Source organism: Lissotriton helveticus, chromosome 11 (genome assembly GCF_964261635.1).
Source record: "Lissotriton helveticus chromosome 11, aLisHel1.1, whole genome shotgun sequence".
NCBI lineage: Eukaryota > Metazoa > Chordata > Amphibia > Caudata > Salamandridae > Lissotriton > Lissotriton helveticus.
The window spans coordinates 1,036,438,081-1,036,458,572 of record NC_136072.1 but is presented as its reverse complement, the minus strand read 5'-3'; the positions used below and the strand labels follow the sequence as shown (position 1 = coordinate 1,036,458,572).

The 20,492-nt window shown below is 45.8% G+C and overlaps 1 protein-coding gene across 4 annotated transcripts in view; it reads left to right on the top strand.

Moving 5' to 3' along the window:
* CUX2 (cut like homeobox 2) overlaps positions 1-20,492 on the top strand; it is an 854,685-nt gene that overhangs the window by 722,521 nt on the left and 111,672 nt on the right. For all 4 annotated transcript variants that reach the window (XM_078667470.1, XM_078667473.1, XM_078667472.1 and 1 more), the window contains one exon: positions 10,404-10,508. In XM_078667470.1, the coding sequence (XP_078523596.1) occupies positions 10,404-10,508 (105 nt within the window). The remainder of the gene's footprint in view (positions 1-10,403; positions 10,509-20,492) is intronic.

Sequence of the window (20,492 nt, the reverse complement as noted above, 5' to 3'; positions counted from 1 at the left end):
AATTACACGCGCCTGATAACATCAACCCGGGCTGCAGCTGGGCCTCAAGCGGGGGAACACGCGCTTGCTAACATCAAACAGGCCTGCATCTGGGCCTCAAGCGGGAGAACACGCAAATGGGCGTGTCTGCGGGGACAATTACTGCAGCCTCTCCTACTCGCTGTCACTCAACTCTCTCATTAAACGGATTTACCCGCGGCTGATAACTCTCTCATTCAACGACATTACACGCGCCTGCTAACATCAACCAGGGCTGTAGCCGGGCTCAGGCAGCGGATCACTACACCAATTACACGCGCCTGCTAACATCAACCAGGGCTGCAGCTGGGCCTTCTCCGTCCCTATTCTAATGAAACAAAAAATGTTGTCTACCGCAAGATTTTAAAATAAATTGCCCTTGCCAAATACACACATTACACACATTCTATTTCATACCCGGACAACGTCGGGACGGGCTGCTAGTGACATTATACAATATTTCTTTTCTGCGTATCCTATTTGGGCCTACGGCAAGGTCACTAACTGGTGTCAGATCCTTATCACTAAACCACGCCTTCCTGTCGGAGTGCGCATGCGCAGAGGGCCCGTTTACCGTGAGGGTACTTCTCCCCCCGGTTACCCCGCTACACCCTATTAACCACGCCCTTCTGTCGGAGTGCGCATGCGCAGAGGGCCCGTTTACCGTGAGGGTACTTCTTCCCCCGGTTACCCCCGTACCCCCGATTAACCACGCTCTTCTGTCGAAGAGCGCATGCACAGAGGGCCCGCTTACCGTGAGGGTACGTCCGCCCCCCGGTTACCCCGGTACGCCCTAATAACTCCATTAAAGGGGGCCTTTTACTGGCGTCATTGTGCACGTGCGGGATGGCCAACCAGCCTAGAGAAAGCGTGACTCTCCCCTCCCCCGCACCCATGTAGCCAACAGGCTATAACTGCCCCTGGAGTTCTAGGAAAGACCACTTGTCCCTCCGTTTGGGCGACCCCATTCAAGAATGGCACCGCCCCCTAAGGACCTTAAATTAACTGCTCACCAATCATGACCTTACCGCCTGACCAAGGAATAGCAATAAATACGACGATTGATGACCTGTAATAGGGATAAAGTTCTAAGGAACAGAAACGTATTAGTCAGACACTCTTGTCATCTATAAACATTAGTAGCAAAACTGTGAAAACCTTCATAACACATAATACCAATCATCTGCTTCAGGGGATGGTGGGTGGGGAAAAAGAATTACAGCCTCATAGAGGCTGGAGGAGCAGGCCGTGGCGTGCGGAGTCAAAGAGGCAGGCTCTCGCGCTCCACAGCCTTTTAACCCCTCTTTGGCCAGGCCGGATCTTACCGGCCTGGCCTTTGTTCCATAGTGACCCGGAAGTGATTGAATCACTTCCGGGTCACCCAGGACCCGGGGTTCAATCTACATTTGAGGCGCGCCCGCCGCGTCATGGTGATGCGATGGTGGCGCGCCCCAACAGCGATAGTGGGTGGGGGCCGGTGCGCCCCGCCATACCTGCGGCGGGGCTCATGTCGGCCCCGCCTTTCCTTATGGCCAGGGACTGCCGGAGGACATCCCCCACCCCCTTCCGTTAACAAACATTATTAACCAGGACATGAGAGGGATTTCTTTGGTGGCAGGGGGACCCCCCCGGCCGTATTTATTAAAACATACAAATAAATCAAAAATTTAAATAAACAATATTTACACAATTACGCAGAAAACGTTGCAATTGATATATACAGATATCAGATGGCTAACCTTAACATACTTCTCGTACAAGGTATTTCCTATCCGAAACTAACATATCAATCACATTATACGATATTTCTTTTCTGCGTATCCTATTTGGGCCTACGGCAAGGTCACTAACTGGTGTCAGATCCTTATCACAAAACCACGCCTTCCTGTCGGAGTGTGCATGCGCAGAGGGCCCGTTTACCGTGAGGGTACTTCTCCCCCCAGTTACCTCGTACGCCCTATTAACCATGCCCTTCTGTCAAAGTGCGCATGCGCAGAGGGCCTGTTTACCGTGAGGGTACTTCTCCCCCCGGTTACCCCCGTACGCCCGATTAACCACGTCCTTCTGTCGAAGTGCGCATGCGCAGAGGGCCCGCTTACCGTGAGGGTACTTCTGCCCCCCGGTTACCCCCGTACGCCCTATTAACTCCATTAAAGGGGGCCCTTGCATTTCTGCGCCGTTCACTGGTGTCATTGTGCACGTGCGGGGTGGCCAACCAGCCTAGAGAAAGCGTGACTCTCCCCTTCCCCGCACCCATGTAGCTAACAGGCTGTAACTGCCCCTGGAGTTCTAGGAGAGACCACTTGTCCCTCCGTTTGGGCGACTCCATTCAAGAATGGCGCCGCCCCCTAAGGACCTTAAATGAACTGCTCACCAATCATGACCTTACCGCCACAGTGAGCGTAGTTGATCGACTATCTGGCCCCCCGCTACCCTCCTACACTGAAAGGTCATGCCCTAACCTTAAGTTCATCAACCTAGCCGTTATATTTTGTAGTCCGACTAACAGGCCCTACCAACTCACTGCACTGTCATGCCCTGTCCCTATACGCCACTAACTAGGTAAGAAGATTCTCTGCGATGATTTCATCCCCTGGTGTGGACAAATGGATGCCGTCTTTTAAGAAGCACGACTTCCCCCAGATGCACCCCTGTGCTCTAGTCTGTAAGTAGCAAGCCCTGGCTAGCCTCACCATCTTTGTTACTAGGTATTTGTTTCCAGTGGCCCATTGGCCTCACAGACTCGCTTCCTCCTATTGGAAGCTCTGGAATGTCTGCGCCAGGGTGTACCCCGGGCACAGACATGTCGAGCCAACCCTTCAACCCAGGCGTCCTGGTGTACCCGGTCCTTTCACACCCCCTCCCAAGTGTGGGATAGATATGCTAGGGCTGTCTGATTCAGGGAAATTAGACCAGATGGGCCCAATTGATGGCATCCCGCTGTGCCCGATAAGACACGCACCCCCGACGCTCACACTCATTGTTGGTGCAAATGGAAGGCTACCCAGGGAACCCCAGGCTCCAAAATCTCCCACTGGCATATCGTGAAGTCCGTGAACCACCTACACCTCACCACTACGCTCTGGGAAATGCTCTGTGTATGCCTACCTCCTTACTAAGGAATATCCCCACCACACAGTGTCTGCTACGATGGCGACTGGGAGCTCAGGCGCCGTAAAGGCAGAGTACTGCTTCCCGACAAGGGGTCCTGAGGTGTTGCATACGCCTATTACTCCTGGATTTGGCCAAGCTGGCAAGGCACACCTCTGTGACGCAGCGTACTGCCTCATTCCTACGGCTGGCACAACCAACTGATAACGTACCTATACATCACCATACCGCCATGGGGCCACTAACTGGGCTCACTTGATGGTATCACGCTGTGCCCGATAAGACACGTCACCCCCAGATACTGACACGCATTGTCGATGTAATTGGAAGGTTACACAGGGAGCCACAGGCCTCCAGATCTCCCATAAGTATATCATGAATGCCGTGAACAACCTACGCCGGACCTCTATGCTCCACTACGCAATATCCTAACCATTGCAGTGTCCACTACAGTGGCACCCGCGAGCACAGGCGCCGTAAAGGTAGAATAGTGGTTAACACACTTATAAACAACCAAAACAGTGCTGGCACCTCTTGAGCCCTTCGCTACAGTGGCACCCGCGAGCACAGGCGCCGTAAAGGTAGAATAGTGGTTAACACACTTATAAACAGCCAAAACAGTGCTGGCACCTCTTGAGCCCTTGATTGATCGCCCATCAAACTTGATGCCATCGCTTGCCGCTCCCCTTCCGGATCTACCGTTCCCCTTGGTTGTCCACCTCTTGCAGGAGTTGCAGTGTGGAGCACTTCCCAGGTATCCGCCATGGATCTGGCCATACATAAATGAAAACAAACACAAAGGGTTAGTGCCTTTTTGTATGTAGATGACCAATTACAGTTCGCAAATCAGCGCTACTTCTGTGCCAGTACTGTGTGGTGCCACACGGATACATCAAACCTGCGTGATACTACACCTGAATCCAGTCTGTTTGACAACATAGGCACCCAAATATGCACCACCCCCAGGAGGAATTGGTCCAATGTGACAACCCAGGACTAACATGCCTATTTGTACAGGCCCAATGACGTAAAAACTTGCGTGAGCCTTCACATATAAGTGTACAGGCACCAGAGTGTAGAGATACAGCATGACCAACCCTCGGCAACCCTCGGCAACTAATTGCCCGTTGTACCCACGCAGGAGTGCGATGCTACCTTGCGATGCCACACGGACATCCATGGTACAAGTGCACAGGCTCAATACAGGAATTTGCCCGTTCGCAGGGATACCCTTGAAGATGAGACAAGACGGCTTGTGATGTACTGTGACGCCACTTTGAAAGTATACTTGAGAGAAACTTCACCGAGGGTCGTGCCAAGTCAGCCTGATCTCCAAACCATGCAATAACTATCCTAACTCCCCCAGTAAGTAATTTGGCCCCATGTAGAACCCTGGAGCCTACCTTAGAGGTAACATATGTAATAAAAAGAAGTTTAGGGCCAACCTGGCAATTTAGCATTCGTGTGTGCAGACCCTATAGTGATAGGTCTGACATAATTACATAGCTGCCCCTGCGAGTGGGACAAACCGGTGGTGCACGCCCGCAAGCCGCATTTAGCTTACCGGCGCTGACACACACACGTGTAGTTCCAAGCGATATATCAGTAAATCCGCTAAGGCAACCACAAGACACCTGGCCACCGCCACAATTTCCATAGTGGGCATATACATTAATGAGTGCTTTACCATAGCACCAGTTACCCTATTGTGTGACATTTTGTCCAGTAAGAACACTAAAGGCAGGAAGTGTGATACGCCGGCAAAATGTGGCTATTAGAACCAGGTGGCGTGGCCCTGTCCTCTGTTGACAGCTGAACAACCTAGTGCCTGTCCCATAAGTACTAGACTAGCAAACAGGCTAATATTTAACAGCATACTATCTGCCAGATTCATGAAATGGCCGTTTTGCGAGTCTTTAATAGAGATACATAAGGAATCGCTATTAAGGACTTGCAAAACGGGATTCATGTAGGAATTGCTAAATAAATTGCGATTCCTACACATTCCTTATTTGCGATTAGCAAATTACTAATCGCAAATTAGGAATAACTCCCCATTCATTCCTATGGGCCTAAAGGCCCATAGGAATGAATGGGGAGTTATTCCTTATTTGCTATTAGCAATTAGCTAATCGCAAATAAGGAAGCGATTTCAAGGGTGCCAGGGGTGTCCAAAGGACACCCTGTAGCACCCCTGAAATGTAATCTACATTGGTGTTGCGCACACACATGTCCAAAGGACATGTGTGTGTGTAACATGCAACTTAGAAAAATGCATTTAAATGCTTTTTTCTAAGTTTTCGCTATTTACCACGAGGTTTGACCTCTCAGTAAATAGCGGCCCAAAATTCCGATTTCGCAATTTTAAAATGGTTGATGAATTGCATTTAAGGAATCTCAAATAGAGATTCCTTAATTGCAATTCCTCGCAAATGTGCGAATTCTTTATTAGCGAATTTTGCATTTGGGATGATGAATCCCAAATGCAAAAATTGCACTCGCAAAGGGCCAGATTCTCAGAATCTGGCCCATTGCGAGCGCTATTAAGCTTGATGAATCAGGCTGTATGTCCCATGTACCCGCCCCCCCTGAAGGTGTACTCCACGTGTGCAAGTGCACCCATTAATTAATGAACAATACAGTGGAATATAATATTGCGTTCCTAGTTACTTAGGGAGGGTACCGGGTACCGAGTGGGGAGCAATAGCGGCCCCCCTGCACTTATGGTTATGTAAGGAATGCTGACACCATGCTCGAAATGCACATTACTTTGCCAAACCGGTCTATTGTCAAACCCTGTGCATAATAAATGCATCTAACCCCACACGAAATTTCCTACGGCTTCATCCTAATCAAGGCAAAAGTCAGACATGATGGGTTATCTTGTGCTTACAAAACATTGGGGCCGATTGAAATCAGGCTTTCAATGGGAGCACCTAGCCTATTACCTGTTGCATTACCTTCAGATTACCCTCAGACTCTCAACTGAGAAAGCTTAGCATTGCACCAGTCGCATGCCTCGCGAAACATTGACATTACGCTTACAGTGAAAGTGCTTAGTATAGCACCAGTCAGACTACATGGGGATCCCTTCATATACTGCTGCAAGAGATTAACTGACTTGCCCAACCTCACCTGAGTTATCGGTTATGGATATGACTTGTTCAATGAAACCATTGAAAGTGAAATACCAGTGTCATCTCCCATCTTGGATCCCCCTGAGAAACTGTACACAAAGTGAAATGCCCATGGCTAGCCTTTCTCTATATCAATGAGATGGGGGTGCTATCCACCATTCTGTCATAGAACGGGCTAATTCTTTTCCCTGCATACCATGTCCCCGGCTCTCCTGCAGGTGTACACCAAATGTGCGCGTGCCCCCACTAATTAAAGAATGGACATGGAGTGCCATGTTAAGCGTAACAGCGCATTCCAGGTTACCTAAGGAAATGCTGATGCTACAAACGTTTGGTCAAACTCAAAGCAGAATCCCAAAAGCATTTACCTGGAGTGCAGAGTTGAGCGTGATAGCACTTTAGTAATACTTAAATAACGCTGAAGCTAAAAGCATTTGGTCAACACCCAGGCAGCACCCACACAAATGATGAGTTACCTAGGGCATGTTTTCCTACCACCACTCAAATTACTTTCATATTTCCCTATACTAATAAAACATTAAAAACTGTAAGGGTTCGGGAGTAGTGTGCTATTCGCTGAAAAAACTCGTTGATACCTCGTCAGGTGTAGCAAGCGCTATATAATTACAATACATAAAGTGAAATGTTGGCAACTATTATAGAGGTGTCTCCATCCTCCTATAGCCGTGCCCCATAGTTCAGACACTGTGACCTTGCCCTGGGTACTACTGAGCATACTTCGCTATTAGAAGTGAGCGAGCGTGGCCTAAACCAGCCGCCAGGTCTTGGCTCAGCTCGAGGTCCACGTGAAGCTTCGAGCCAGACTTCTCGCCCTTTATCACTTTCTTCAGGATGTGAAAACTAAAATCGTGATAGGGCCGGACTGGGAACCCAAAACAACCCTGGCAATTTTTTCCGGGACAGCCCCAGGGGAAGCAATGCCTGGCCCGGGAGGCTTGCAATGCCAGCTTGCTGCTTATGTTACTGGGGGCCGTTAATGCGGCACTGCTACAAAAACCGGCCCCCACTCCTACAAAACCAGCCCCCACCCTTTCATCCTCCCGGGAAAACACCTGATGCCCGGTCCAGCCAATGCAGCCCTGGTTCCATGACCTCGCTCCAACAATGTGGATGATATTTTAAAGCTAGCTGCAGAACAGTGATTCATATACAAGCAATCAATATGTACCACCCAAGGACATTTTCAGGAATATTAAACAAATTAGATTGGATAGCACAATAACCCATGTTCTTGTAGCTCCAACAGAAAATCAGTTTCACTTCGAGGAACAGGAAACACTCCGGAAAAAAGAAAATCAAAACATGAAAGAAAACATGTTTTTCAAACCAAGCTAACCATGCTAGTGATCTAAAAGCACACTCAGAAGAGGAGACCGCAGATGAACTATGCCCCTCAGACATGCGCAAACCAGACATCCGGTGTACACACTCTGTGGCAGGATCATGCCTCAGCCCCTCAGGCCACCATGGAAAGCGTTCTCTCATACTGCGGTCAACAACTCAACCCTTGTGACTTCAACACTGGGAAACCCATGTCGGGCCCAAAGATGCTGCAGCAGACTGCGCGAGCGCAGCGAGACAGGGACAATGCAACACGGTCATAAAAACAGGATGATTTTACACCTGAGAGTTTTCCCACTGGAAATAAAGAGAAACGGTTACTACGTCACAAACCGCCGTATTACACGTGCATTATATCCTGTGGCACTTGTGATCAGAGGGACGGGCTATCAGTCAATGTTTACTACGAAGTAACCCGCCCGCCAAAATCTAAATCAGGCCCTACGTGATGTCACAGAAGTACAGTGCCTTTTGCACTGGGTTCTAAAACAATCATACTGAGAGCAAAGCATGCTCCAGGATGGCACAATACAAATAAGAAAATACTCGTGTAAAGCGTACATCGCAAAAACTATTCACCAAGCAGTATTCGTGCAGTATTGGTGCACTGGTTTCCATATTTCGGGGTTTGCTTAGCCTGGGGTGGTGGAGAACGCCATGATTTCATACAAGTAAAAGGCTGCACTTTAATAGAGTTTGAAATGGTTACTGTTTATTCAGAATTGCTCATGTGGCACTGAAAAGGTTCCCTGAAGTGTTACGACTACTACACAAAATCACAGCTGTAAACCAAATTAGTGGTTGAAAAGGGGCATTAATAGGTTGTAATTCTAACCTTAAGCCTCAAGTCTGAATACATGTGTTGTAATTTTAATTACAGAGGAGGAGGCGGTATTAGCAGAACAATTCGTTGCTAATTGTACACTCCAGAATAAATATATTTTTAATTCTTGTCATTCCATTGCAAAGCGCCTGACTTCTGAGTTTTAGCCCTCCCCCAAAATCCCTTCTCATTGTCAAAATATTTCGATGTGACAAAAGATATATCCTTACAAGTTTGACAGGAGTATAGTGCATAAACTAGGTGAAAACTGCAAAGAGAAAGAAATGCCTTGCAAATCCATCAAAGAAGTGTCTTACTCAGCTGAGTTTTGGTTTGGGCATCTCCTGGAGGCATCACAGTGACATGAGATGCAGAAAGAAGAGCGGTATGGACCGCTCAGGAAAAAGCACAAGTGTCACCGCAGACAAATCATAGCCTCGCAAGATATGCCTTCTGTCAATGGTTCTTCCTTCAGATCCCACTGCTACACTCAGTTTGGGGCCGCCTGCTTCCAAGATAGAGATGATCCACCGGTGGGACTCCTCCTTTTGTTTATAACAGGATCTCAAGACGAATCTCTGCCACCTAGGTGTGAATATCTCAATCACTTATTTTAATCAATTCCCTCAGCCTGAGTCCTGATCTAGACTGAAATTCGAGTCAGACCTTCCATGTATGGGTGCATTTTTGTCTTTGAAGAGTAACGTCCAGGTGACTTTTACCCCAAAGAGAACATTTTGCACCTGAAATGTTAGCAACTATCCAAAGTCAAAGTTTTACCTCGTCTTAGAGTTTCTTATAAATCTCTTTATTAAGAAGGTAATGCCATTGCGTGCTTCAGTTTCACTGTCAGAATCAGAGTTCATAGAAATGTGGCTCACTGGTTAGAAGCGGCAGTCCCTGATGCAGAGGTCTGGCCCGGGACCAGGGTTCAAATCCCGATGCGGCAGGGTCTTGGGCTCAATGTCCGCGGACTCGATAATTCTCGCCTCGGTGCCTACTCTAATCATGGGTCCCACTCTGCAACTCTGGGCAATAGCTTGCTTAATCTCCACAACGGCCCCAATAGCGCTGGGATGCCTGGCTTCACCTTGGGGGTGCCCAGTAGGGAGCATCTCACAGGGAAAGCCAGGAAGGGTTCCACAGCGGTATACAGCGCCAGGATGCCCGAGATGGGGCTGCAGTGCGCTTTACAAGTATACCCACACACATAACGAAGGACAGGTGAATTATGTGTATATGGACTACCCAATGTCTTGGTTGTGCAACCATTGGCCTGTTGCGACTTATAAATCTTGTATACGTCCCTAATGACCTTCTAAAGTTATTATTTGTACAATGTCTATCAGCCCTGGTATTAAATGCAGCTGTTCCGCCCTTTATTCACTCTGATCTTATTAACAACACACTTAAAATGTATCCTCAGATGGAAGGGTGGGGCTCTCACTATATCATGCTCCAAAGAGCACCCTACCTAACTATTGTATCCACAGTGTCCACTTCCACTATATCGTCATGGTGACACAGTGTGGTGTTAAAAATAGTAAATCTAAGCACACCTACCAATACCTATTCTGGTGGTATGCTGGTAGTGGATATTGTGGATGCAGTATTTTTGTAGGTGGGCATTTTGACCGCGATATAGTGGCATGCAACCATACCCAACTGCATGCACCGCTGTGTTTGACTCTGTGCGCAGTGCTACCAAGTGGGACGGGGGTGCATGTTGGCGCGAAACAAAACATCAAAATAAATATATCAATAAATAGAAAAAGTCATCAACATCCTTGATTTCATGAGCATTTGTTCCCTCCCTTTTATCCACAGCCTCAGGAAACCCATTATGTGTGCCTTGCTGCAGCGGGTACCTTTTCTGACATTTAAGGGCATCATTGCCTGGCTTGATAAAGTGTACAGCTGAACAGAAATCTAGTTTTGTTTGTATTTTGCAGAGAGCCGAGGCGGCCCAGAGGGAGGTAGAGAGCCTGAGCGAGCAGCTAACCACAGTCAACACTTCCATTCGGCTGGCCTGCTGCTCTCCCTCAGCACCCAGTGTGGTAAGCCATTTTGTGATGATACCAGCAACTCTTCCCCTGTCTGAATCTCTGGCAACATGGATATGTGTGTATGACACAGATGTATTTAACGGATCACTGAAATAATATCGACTACCAAAATATCGACTACCCAAAATATCGACGAGAAAATATCTACAACCAAAATATCGAGTTTGTATGTACAAACAGGTAAGTACAAAAATATCGAGTACAAAATATCGTTAACAAAAATATCGTTGTAAAAAATATCGACTTTAATAAAAACAATGTTTAATTACATTAATATAAAAAATTAATTACTAAAATATAATTAACAATACTTAAAATAACTTTTAATAATTAAATAATTAATGAAAGTAAAAAAATAATATTTTTTTAATCATATTTCTTAAAACATATATATATATATATAGTAACAAAATTTAATTAAATAATAGCCAATATTATTAACGTACAAATACAAAAGAGTAAAAATTACTATTCCCACTGCAAAGAGTGCAACAGTGGATATATGACGTTACAACGCAACTTTTACAACGCACTACCATTACAACGTAAGTATTGGTAAGTATATAATAATTTTTTTTAATTTAAATTATTTAAAATTATTTAAATATAATTTAATTTAATTTCATTTCATTAAATTAAATTAATGTAAATTTAATTTTACTTTATTTTTACACTGTACCCCTGTACCCCAAAACTGACCCTGAACCTTAAAAAAACCCTTTACCCAAAAACCCAAAACTGACCCTGAACCCTAAAAATACCCCTTTACCCAAAAACTAAAAACTGACCCTGAACCCTAAAAATACCCCTTTACCCAAAAACTAAAAACTGACCCTGAACCCTAAAAATACCCCTTTACCCAAAAACCCAAAACTGACCCTGAACCCTAAAAATACCCCTTTACCCAAAAACTAAAAACTGACCCTGAACCCTAAAAATACCCCTTTACCCAAAAACTAAAACTGACCCTGAACCCTTAAAATACCCCTTTACCCAAAAACTAAAAACTGACCCTGAACCCTAAAAATACCCCTTTACCCAAAAACTAAAAACTGACCCTGAACCCTTAAAATACCCCTTTACCCAAAAACTAAAAACTGACCCTGAACCCTAAAAATACCCCTTTACCCAAAAACTAAAAACTGACCCTGAACCCTTAAAATACCCCTTTACCCAAAAACTAAAAACTGACCCTGAACCCTAAAAATACCCCTTTACCCAAAAACTAAAAACTGACCCTGAACCCTAAAAATACCCCTTTAATTTAACATATTTAGCAATTAATCAATTAAATTAAATTAATTACCAATTACATTTTAATTAATTAACAAATATTATTTAATTACCAATTAATTAAATATTACTACCAATTAATACATTTACATATTTAATAATTAAATTACTTCCCACCCTATTCCCCTATAAACCCACAACCCGCTACAGGAAATACATTATTTTAATTTACATAATTAGCAATTAATCAATTAAATTAAATTAATTACCAATTAAATTTTAAATAATTAACATATAATATTTAATTACCAATTAATTAATTATTACTACCAATTAATACATTTACATATTTAATTAATTATAATTAAATTACTTCCCACCCTATTCCCCTATAAACCCACAACCCGCTACAGAATAAAATTACACAATAATTTTAAAAAAATCATTAATTAAAAATAATTATAACATAAAATGACACTTTTCACACATATTATAACATAAAAACACTATAAATAATTACATATTATATAAAAAACGATATTTTTTACTTTCGATATTATTTACAGTCGATATTACTTCACTTACCTTAAAAACGATATTTTGGCTGTCGATATTCTGTCCTGTCGATATTTTCTCCAAACGATATTTAAAACTCGATATTCTGTCCAAACGATATTTTGGAGTCGATATTATGTCTGTGCACCGTATTTAACCAGTCATTCCCACCTAGGAACATTTTGATGACCCACCCTTCCCTTTTCAGCCACAATCTTTTAAAATTGATGTTTGGGGTGCATTTTTTGGCCATTTATGGCTGATTATCACACTGTCACTTGGGTGGGGGGGGGGGGGGGAGGGGCTCATGCACCACTGTTGGTCTTGTATTGTTATGCGTTTTGTTCATGAATGCATAAACCTAAAAATACATTAGAATGTGGAATTTGAAAATTAGCTTAAAGCATCGTTCATTTCTGTGCTCCATTCGCTGAGAGCACATGTCTAAGTCATAACAGCAAATATTTGCAAGTAGTTAAAGAGGCATTTCCGCTGGCGTTTTAATGTGCCCTTCAACACGAAATACAGACCAACACGATTGACAACTTTGGCAGTACAAAACACTGCCTTATCAAAGGTATTCCAACTTGGCTTGTGAAGTAAAGAGTTAATACAGATTGCATTTGCAGTTACCTCCGTGTAGCGCTTCAAATTCCTGACCAGGCTCTAAAGCACTGAAAGCAGTGGACGAATTGTACACTACCCCTTAAATTGAGGCTTATTGGAAGAGTACTGTGGGCTCATAGAGTGGCCTATGGTAGGAAGTGTTTTGTGTTCCTATGATAACCAGAGGGCTGTTATCATCAGACAGGCAGCTGCATGTGCAAAAAAAACAATTGTTGGACAGAATGCTGAACAGTGTCAAACATTCACCCCAGTACAGTGAGCGGGGCCTAAATCCATTGTTTTTTTGCTCACCACGCCATTCCAGTTTAAACCCAGCCTTATGCAAACCAGTCTTGACCCTGTTCCCCATGGGAACAGTCCAGCCCGAACTGCCAGGCCAGGTCCTACCTGAACCCGAAACAAGCATCCTGAGACCGGTTTCGGGATAACATCCCTCTTCAGCCAGGCTAGCTTGACTCCAGTGGAATGGAGAGTACGGGACCCACATCTAGGCACATCCTTCCCACTCAGGTGACAAAAGCAAAAAGAACAATTGATGGACAGAATGCTGAACAATGTCAAACATTCACCCCAGTAAGGAGATCTGGGCCTAAATCCATCGTTTTTTTGCCATTCCAGTTTAAACCCAGCCATATGCAAATCAGTCTTGCCCCTCTTTCCCATGGGAAAAGTCCAACCTGAACTGCCAGGCCACGTCCTCCCTAGACCGTATAAAAGCAACCTGGTATCGGATTCAGTGGGTTTAATCCGGATCTCTTGACTGGGGGTGAATGTTTTATTTACGGTTCAAAGTGTGGCGTACGTAGTAAGCTGTTTGGTGTCAAGCATGATGATCAGAGGGATGGTCTCATTTTGTCTCTGCGCTCTTGTATCTTTGTATGTATGTGTGTATGTATGCATGTTTATGGACTTTCTATTGTGCAAACCTACCCAAAAGGCAGCAGAGTGCTGTACGAGATCAAGGACAAGCATTAAAGTCAAGAAGTGATAGGAGAAGAAACTACTGTGTGAATGGTTAATGGACTGTGATGTGACGTTCTTTAAAGGGGTGAGCCTTTAACTCTTTCCTAAATCGGAGCTGTGTTGGGGCAGTCCTGATGGATACAGCAATGTTGTTCCAGATCCAGGGTGCATAGATGGAAAAGGCTGCTGCCTTGTTTTTTCTTTTTTTACACTTTTTAATCTGCAGGCTGGCTGATGTTGTCCTGACTGTGGGTGTGCCAGTAGCTACCAGAGATGGTGAGCTTGTCTGCAAGAAAAGCAGAGATGCTGGTCATGATAGCCTAGTAAATGATGCAGCTGGTTTGAAGATGGTGTGGGCCAGCAAGGGGAGCCAGTGGACTTCCATCTGGATGGGGCTGATGTGCTCATATTTCTTCAGGTCCTGAATGGGAAGTGCTCCAGCATCTAGGAGGTCCTTAAGGGGTGCCAGTGTAGAGTCTGGGAGGCCCTGGAGCAGGGCCTTGCCACCAACCGAAGGCTTGAACAGCTGTGTTAAAGTCACTTTCTGGAAGTTTTTTTGGCAATGTGTTTCTTGAGGATGAGGTTGATGGCCAAGATGAATCCAGGTGACTTGGTATTTGGTGAAAGTTGGGGTTAAGGTCATTAATCCAGGTTTTTTGTTTTATTTAAATACATTTCTTTATTGAAATTTTTCAATTGCGTACAGGATACGTTATAACATACACCGTAACACCACATACAATAATAGGATATGACAAACATCCATGACACGAATGGGGATTGTGTTCAGGATAAAATGTCCCAATACTGGCAAAGTCTATCAGTCCTTCATTCGAATCTACAGTGGTACCGTATAAAGCAATATCCCAGTTTGGACCCTGGAAAAACAAAAATAACATGTTTTTATCCATTCAAGATTAACAGTTACCAGAGAATAGTTCTGGTATTTACAACATCCCTCCCACCCATACCCACCCCCTGTAGCTTCCGCGTATTTCATTGAGCACATCTAGTGTGAAGTCCTGACTGCTGTTCTTAGTCTAGTCATACACCCTCCAAGCATAGTTATCTATTAGGTTCAAGATCTCAGGCAACCCCAACCCGTTGTGGTTCAACTGCCAGCCCGCTCAGTTGGTCAGGGGTAAGGTGATCCTGACTAGGGAGCTCCAATAGTGCCTTAGTCATTGCATTCCAGACCAACAGGACATCTTGCTCTTTCTCGTCCCTCCTGGTCCTCCTCATATGTGCCTCTTCTGCCCTTCCCCATTCCAGCAAATCCTTCTCCCAAGCTTCCCTTGTCGGGGGTTGCGAACCCAGCTAGTGAATCGCTATGTGCCTTTTCGCCACCATGAGGCCTACTATTGTAAAGCGCCTGCTAAGTTGTCGTTTCGGGTTCTCAGGGAGGAGCCGGAACACACGCATTGACTGTGCCTGGGATATCCCATCCCATTGTGCCTTTAAGCTGGGCTAGAATTTCAACCCAGTAGGTGACTATAACTGGGCAGTGCCAGACTGATCATTAATCCAGGTTTGTACTGTTTCTTCTTCTTGTCAAGTAACAGGAAGTCTGTCTTGGTTGGGTTGAACTTCAGGTAGGTGCTAAACATCCACATTTGTGTGATGTGCAAGCAGTGTTTGAGCGCCTCGAGACCCTCACAAGCGATTTGCTGTGCTTTACAAAACATTGATTGATATTAATTGAGGTGTTAGATGTCTGAAGCAAAGCATACTATTAGGTGAAGTTGTGTACCATCTGCATATTGGTGAATCATGATGCTGTAGAGCATCAAGCAGCTCTGCATAGAGGTTGGGAGTCTTAAAACTTGGAGTGCAGCAAAGAGGAGTGAGAGGTAGTGCGGCACATGCTGGAACCTACCATCGTTGTCTGGGTGATTGAGTCTGCATCTTGGACAGATAGGGTACGAAATCTTCTTTTTGGGGAAAAGCCTTCCTGACATCCAAAGATGCTCAGAAACATTTGGAAAAGTTGTAGTATGACAGTGTATGTGGATGAAACGTTCTTTCTCTTGTATTATTAGAAATATATAATTGCTTTAAGCTTAACTTGGGCAAACATTTGTATGTTCAGTTCTATCTACACAAACAATACACAGCATATACCATAGAGTTCCCATGGGGAAGATGGTTTTGTTAACCAGTAAGCGGAGCCGCAGGGGTTAGAGAACCTGACGTGGTGCAATGTCAGAGCGGCCAACCTTGCTCTGCTGTTGGATTTCAACTTCCAGAATAATTTCTTGTAAGTCAGCTTCCTCTTAACTGTGATACTGTTTCCCTATGGGTGTATGTGTACCACATTCATTTTGCTTTAATGATGGCTGTGCTGCTGGTGCCCAGCTACCAAGGGTGAGCTTGCGATTCCGCACAAAAGTCTGTTTTTATCTTTTAGACACTAGATTGTTTTGGCGAGTTTTCCTGATGCTTACAATGTTATGAAGCATAATGTAGTTGACGAACAATGATTATATGCTGCCTACACGGCCGAGGCTTATGGAAGTCTGGGCCAGATGCATCAAAGAGTTTTGCCCATTCTGTGTCTATGGCAAAATGTGTTGATGCATATGTGTCTCAGGGAGCACACCTTTATTTTCATATACATTTTGTTTTTTCCCACAAATGTAGATGTGGATTAGTCAGAAGGAATGGTCCCGGCTAAAAGAAATATTCAGCATTTATAGTGCGTGATCACTCATATTGCAGCCTGCGACATGATAAGAAACAACACCGATTAAAACGTCCCAGTTCATTTGATCCATGTCAACTATCTAGATACATGAACAATATTTAAAAAAACACGATGCAATATGAATTCATGTCATCATTGCATGTGTACAGTACGAAAGTAGTTTATTTGTGGTGCGGCATTACAAGTCACAGTCACTGTTGTGTTGTATACCTGGTGTTTGTTCGTGCTTTCTTACCCTTGGAGGGCCCAGGGTATCTTGAAGCATGGTTTCTAATGTATGTATGTGACGTCAATGCTTTACGGCTATAGAATGATTATGTCGAGACTTCATCAGAACACGGCTGTTAAACAGTTAGTAAGAGCCTTAGGTTGTGACCTCTGGTAGTGAACAATAGGATGTGCTCGGAAAGAACCTTTCATCCTTTGAGGTATACGTATGCACGGATGGGGAGCAAAGTGTTCCATTTTAAGCAATGGAAGAAGACTCTCAGACCTGCAATTCAATGTGTGGTGGTGGCATTGTGGATTGTTCATTTCTCCTGGGCGTCGCTGTCCTAGACGAGTGATTCTGTCTTCCCCGGGGCTTATTCCAGTTAATAGGTAAAACCTGTCTGGCGCAGCCCGAGTGTCCGGGCCGCTTATTGGACGAGCTGACCCGCGCCGAGGTCGCCTGATCGCAAGCAAAGAAGGCTGAAGGAAGGGGCGCTAGAAATAATCAAGTTATCAGGAGATATTGGCTCTCTGTCAGGAGTGGGCTTTTTTTTTTAATAGAGTCCAAGTGAAAGAAAATAAAGATGCTGTTAATTTTTTGGGCTGTTTAAAATGCCTTGCTGAAAGTCTAGAGAAGTGATGGGCACTGTCTGTGCCCCAGCAGTGGCAATCGGTTGCATATGTACACACATGTGTGTGGCATGGTATCCCTGGGGCTGCTGCATGTCCACAGTCATATATGTCCTTTGAGAAAGGAATGCAAACGCTGAGCGAGCACTTGAGAGCTGCTCAGAGCTCCCACTGAGTGTCAAAACAGATTGGTTAGGACCACACCAAGACACAAGCATTCCTTTTGCTGGTAGCCAGAAAATTGTGTTCAGGGAGTGAGTGACGGGTAGGGTAGGTTGTCACTTCATGGGTGCTGTTAACGATCTTTCCAATCGGAGAGGGACCTCTGGTGAGTGGGAGGAGGGAGAGGGCCACAAAACAATGTTTGGTGAGTGGGAGGAGGGAGAGGGCCGCAAAACAATGTTTGGTGAGTGGGAGGAGGGAGAGGGCCGCAAAACAATGTTTGGTGAGTGGGAGGAGGGAGAGGGCCGCAAAACAATGTTTGGTGAGTGGGAGGAGGGAGAGGGGCTGCAAAACAATGTTTGGTGAGTGGGAGGAGGGAGAGGGGCCGCCCCTGGTGAGTGGGAGGAGGGAGAGGGGCCTCAAAACAATGTTTGGTGAGTTGGAGGAGGGAGAGGGGCTGCAAAACAATGTTTGGTGAGTGGGAGGAGGGAGAGAGGCCGCATAACAATGTTTGGAGTGGGAGGTAGGAGAGAGGCCGCCTCTGGTGAGTGGGAGTAGGGAGAGGGGCCTCAAAACAATGTTTGGTGAGTGGGAGGTGGGAGGAGGGAGGCCGCCTTTGGTGAGTGGGAGGAGGGTGGGGGGCCTCAAAACAATGTTTGGTGAGTTGGAGGAGGGAGAGGGGCCGCAAAACAATGTTTGGTGAGTGGGAGGAGGGAGAGGGGCCCCAAAACAATGTTTGGTGAGTTGGAGGAGGGAGAGGGGCCGCAAAACAATGTTTGGTGAGTGGGAGGAGGGAGAGGGCTGAAAAACAATGTTTGGTGAGTGGGAGGAGGGAGAGGGCTGCAAAACAATGTTTGGTGAGAGGGAGGAGGGTGAGGGGCCGCCTCTGGTGAGTGGGAGGAGGGAAAGGGCGCAAAAGAATGTTTGGTGAGTGGGAGGAGAGAGAGGGGTCGCCTCTGGTGAGAGGAAGGGAGAGGGCCACAAAATAATGTTTGGTGAGTGGGAGGAGGGAGAGGGGCCGCAAAATAATGTTTGGTGAGTCTGAGGAAGAGGGAGAGAGGCCTCAAAACAAAATTTGGTGAGTGGGAGGAGGGAGAGTGGCCTCAAAACAATGTTTGGTGAGTGGGAGGAGGGAGAGGGGCCGCAAAACAATGTTTGGTGAGTGGGAGGAGGGAGAGGGCTGAAAAACAATGTTTGGTGAGTGGGAGGAAGGAGAGGGCTGCAAAACAATGTTTGGTGAGAGGGAGGAGGGTGAGGGGCCGCCTCTGGTGAGTGGGAGGAGGGAAAGGGTGCAAAAGAATGTTTGGTGAGTGGGAGGAGGGAGAGGGGTCGCCTCTCGTGAGAGGAAGGGAGAGGGCCACAAAATAATGTTTGGTGAGTGGGAGGAGGGAGAGGGGCCGCAAAATAATGTTTGGTGAGTGGGAGGAAGAGGGAGAGAGGCCTCAAAACAAAATTTGGTGAGTGGGAGGAGGGAGAGGGGTCGCCTCTGGTGAGAGGAAGGGAGAGGGCCACAAAACAATGTTTGGTGAGTGGGAGGAGGGAGAGGGGCCGCAAAATAATGTTTGGTGAGTGGGAGGAGAAGGGAGAGAGGCTTCAAAACAAAATTTGGTGAGTGGGAGGAGGGAGAGGGGCCTAAAAACAATGTTTGGTGAGTGGTAGGAGGGAAAGGGGCCTCAAAACAATGTTTGGTGAGTGGGAGAGGGGCTGCCTCTAGTGAGTGGGAGGAGGGAGAGGGGCCTCAAAACAATGTTTGGTGAGTGGGAGGAGGGAGAGGGGCCTCAAAACAATGTTTGGTGATTGGGAGAAGGGAGAGGGGCCACCTCTAGTGAGTGGGAGGAGGGAGAGGGGCCTCAAAACAATGTTTGGAGAGTGGGAGGGAGAGGGTGCGCAAAACAATGTCAGACGGGAGTGGGGGAGAGTGGCCCAGAGTTGCCCAAAAAGAAAGGGGTAGGGAGGCGTTATCTGTGGAGATTTGACTGCACAGCAGTCACTTACGTGCAGAGTGCGACAGGAGGCCAGACACAGGAGAGGGCCGCAGCACTTCATGACAAGAGCGCAAATAAATGTCAGATGTAGGGCAGTACGAGGCAGCTCTCTCGAGGTCCACCGTCTCAATTTGCTGTTACGCCAGAAGGCCTCAAACTCAACCGGGTCTTCTTGGAGATCTAGCGGGAGCAGGAAAGAGTTTGTGTTTGGTCATACAAGGCCTGTTGTGCTTGTTTTTCCACATTTGCATTTTTGCTGTTTAGTAAGAGGACCTGGGATTTGACAATACATTGATGCTTGCTTAGGAGGACATTGGCATCATTATGTATAAGCAGGAATAATCCCGCACTGAAATACTTGAAATGTGGGGCCCTAGTTTTTAGAACTGGCTCGACAGCGCAGTTGTCTGGAATACGTATTGTTACCAACTTTTAAAAATATATATGGGGGACTTTGGCTCCACCCAGGGGAATGACAGTCCCTCGCCTCATAGTATTGACTCTTTGGTGCATCATCCACCTTCCAGGAAGTGCTTCCATAGGCATGCACGAGGACCTGTTTTACACCTAAAAGTACACTTACAGCCTGATTCATCAAGCTGATTTGCGCTCGCAAAGGGCCAGATTCTGAGAATCTGGCCCTTTGCGAGTGCGATTTTTGCATTTGGGATTCATCATCCCAAATGCAAAAATCTCTATTACCGAAATCGCATATTTGCGAGGAATTGGATTTGAGGAATCTCTAATAGAGATTCCTTAAATGCAATTCATCAACCAAATAGAAATAGCGAAATCGCAATATTTGGTCTCAATTTACCACCAGGTCTGACTTGGTGGTAAATTGCGTAAATAGTGTAAAAAGCACTTTAGTGCATTTTTTTCTTTTGCATGTTACACACACACATG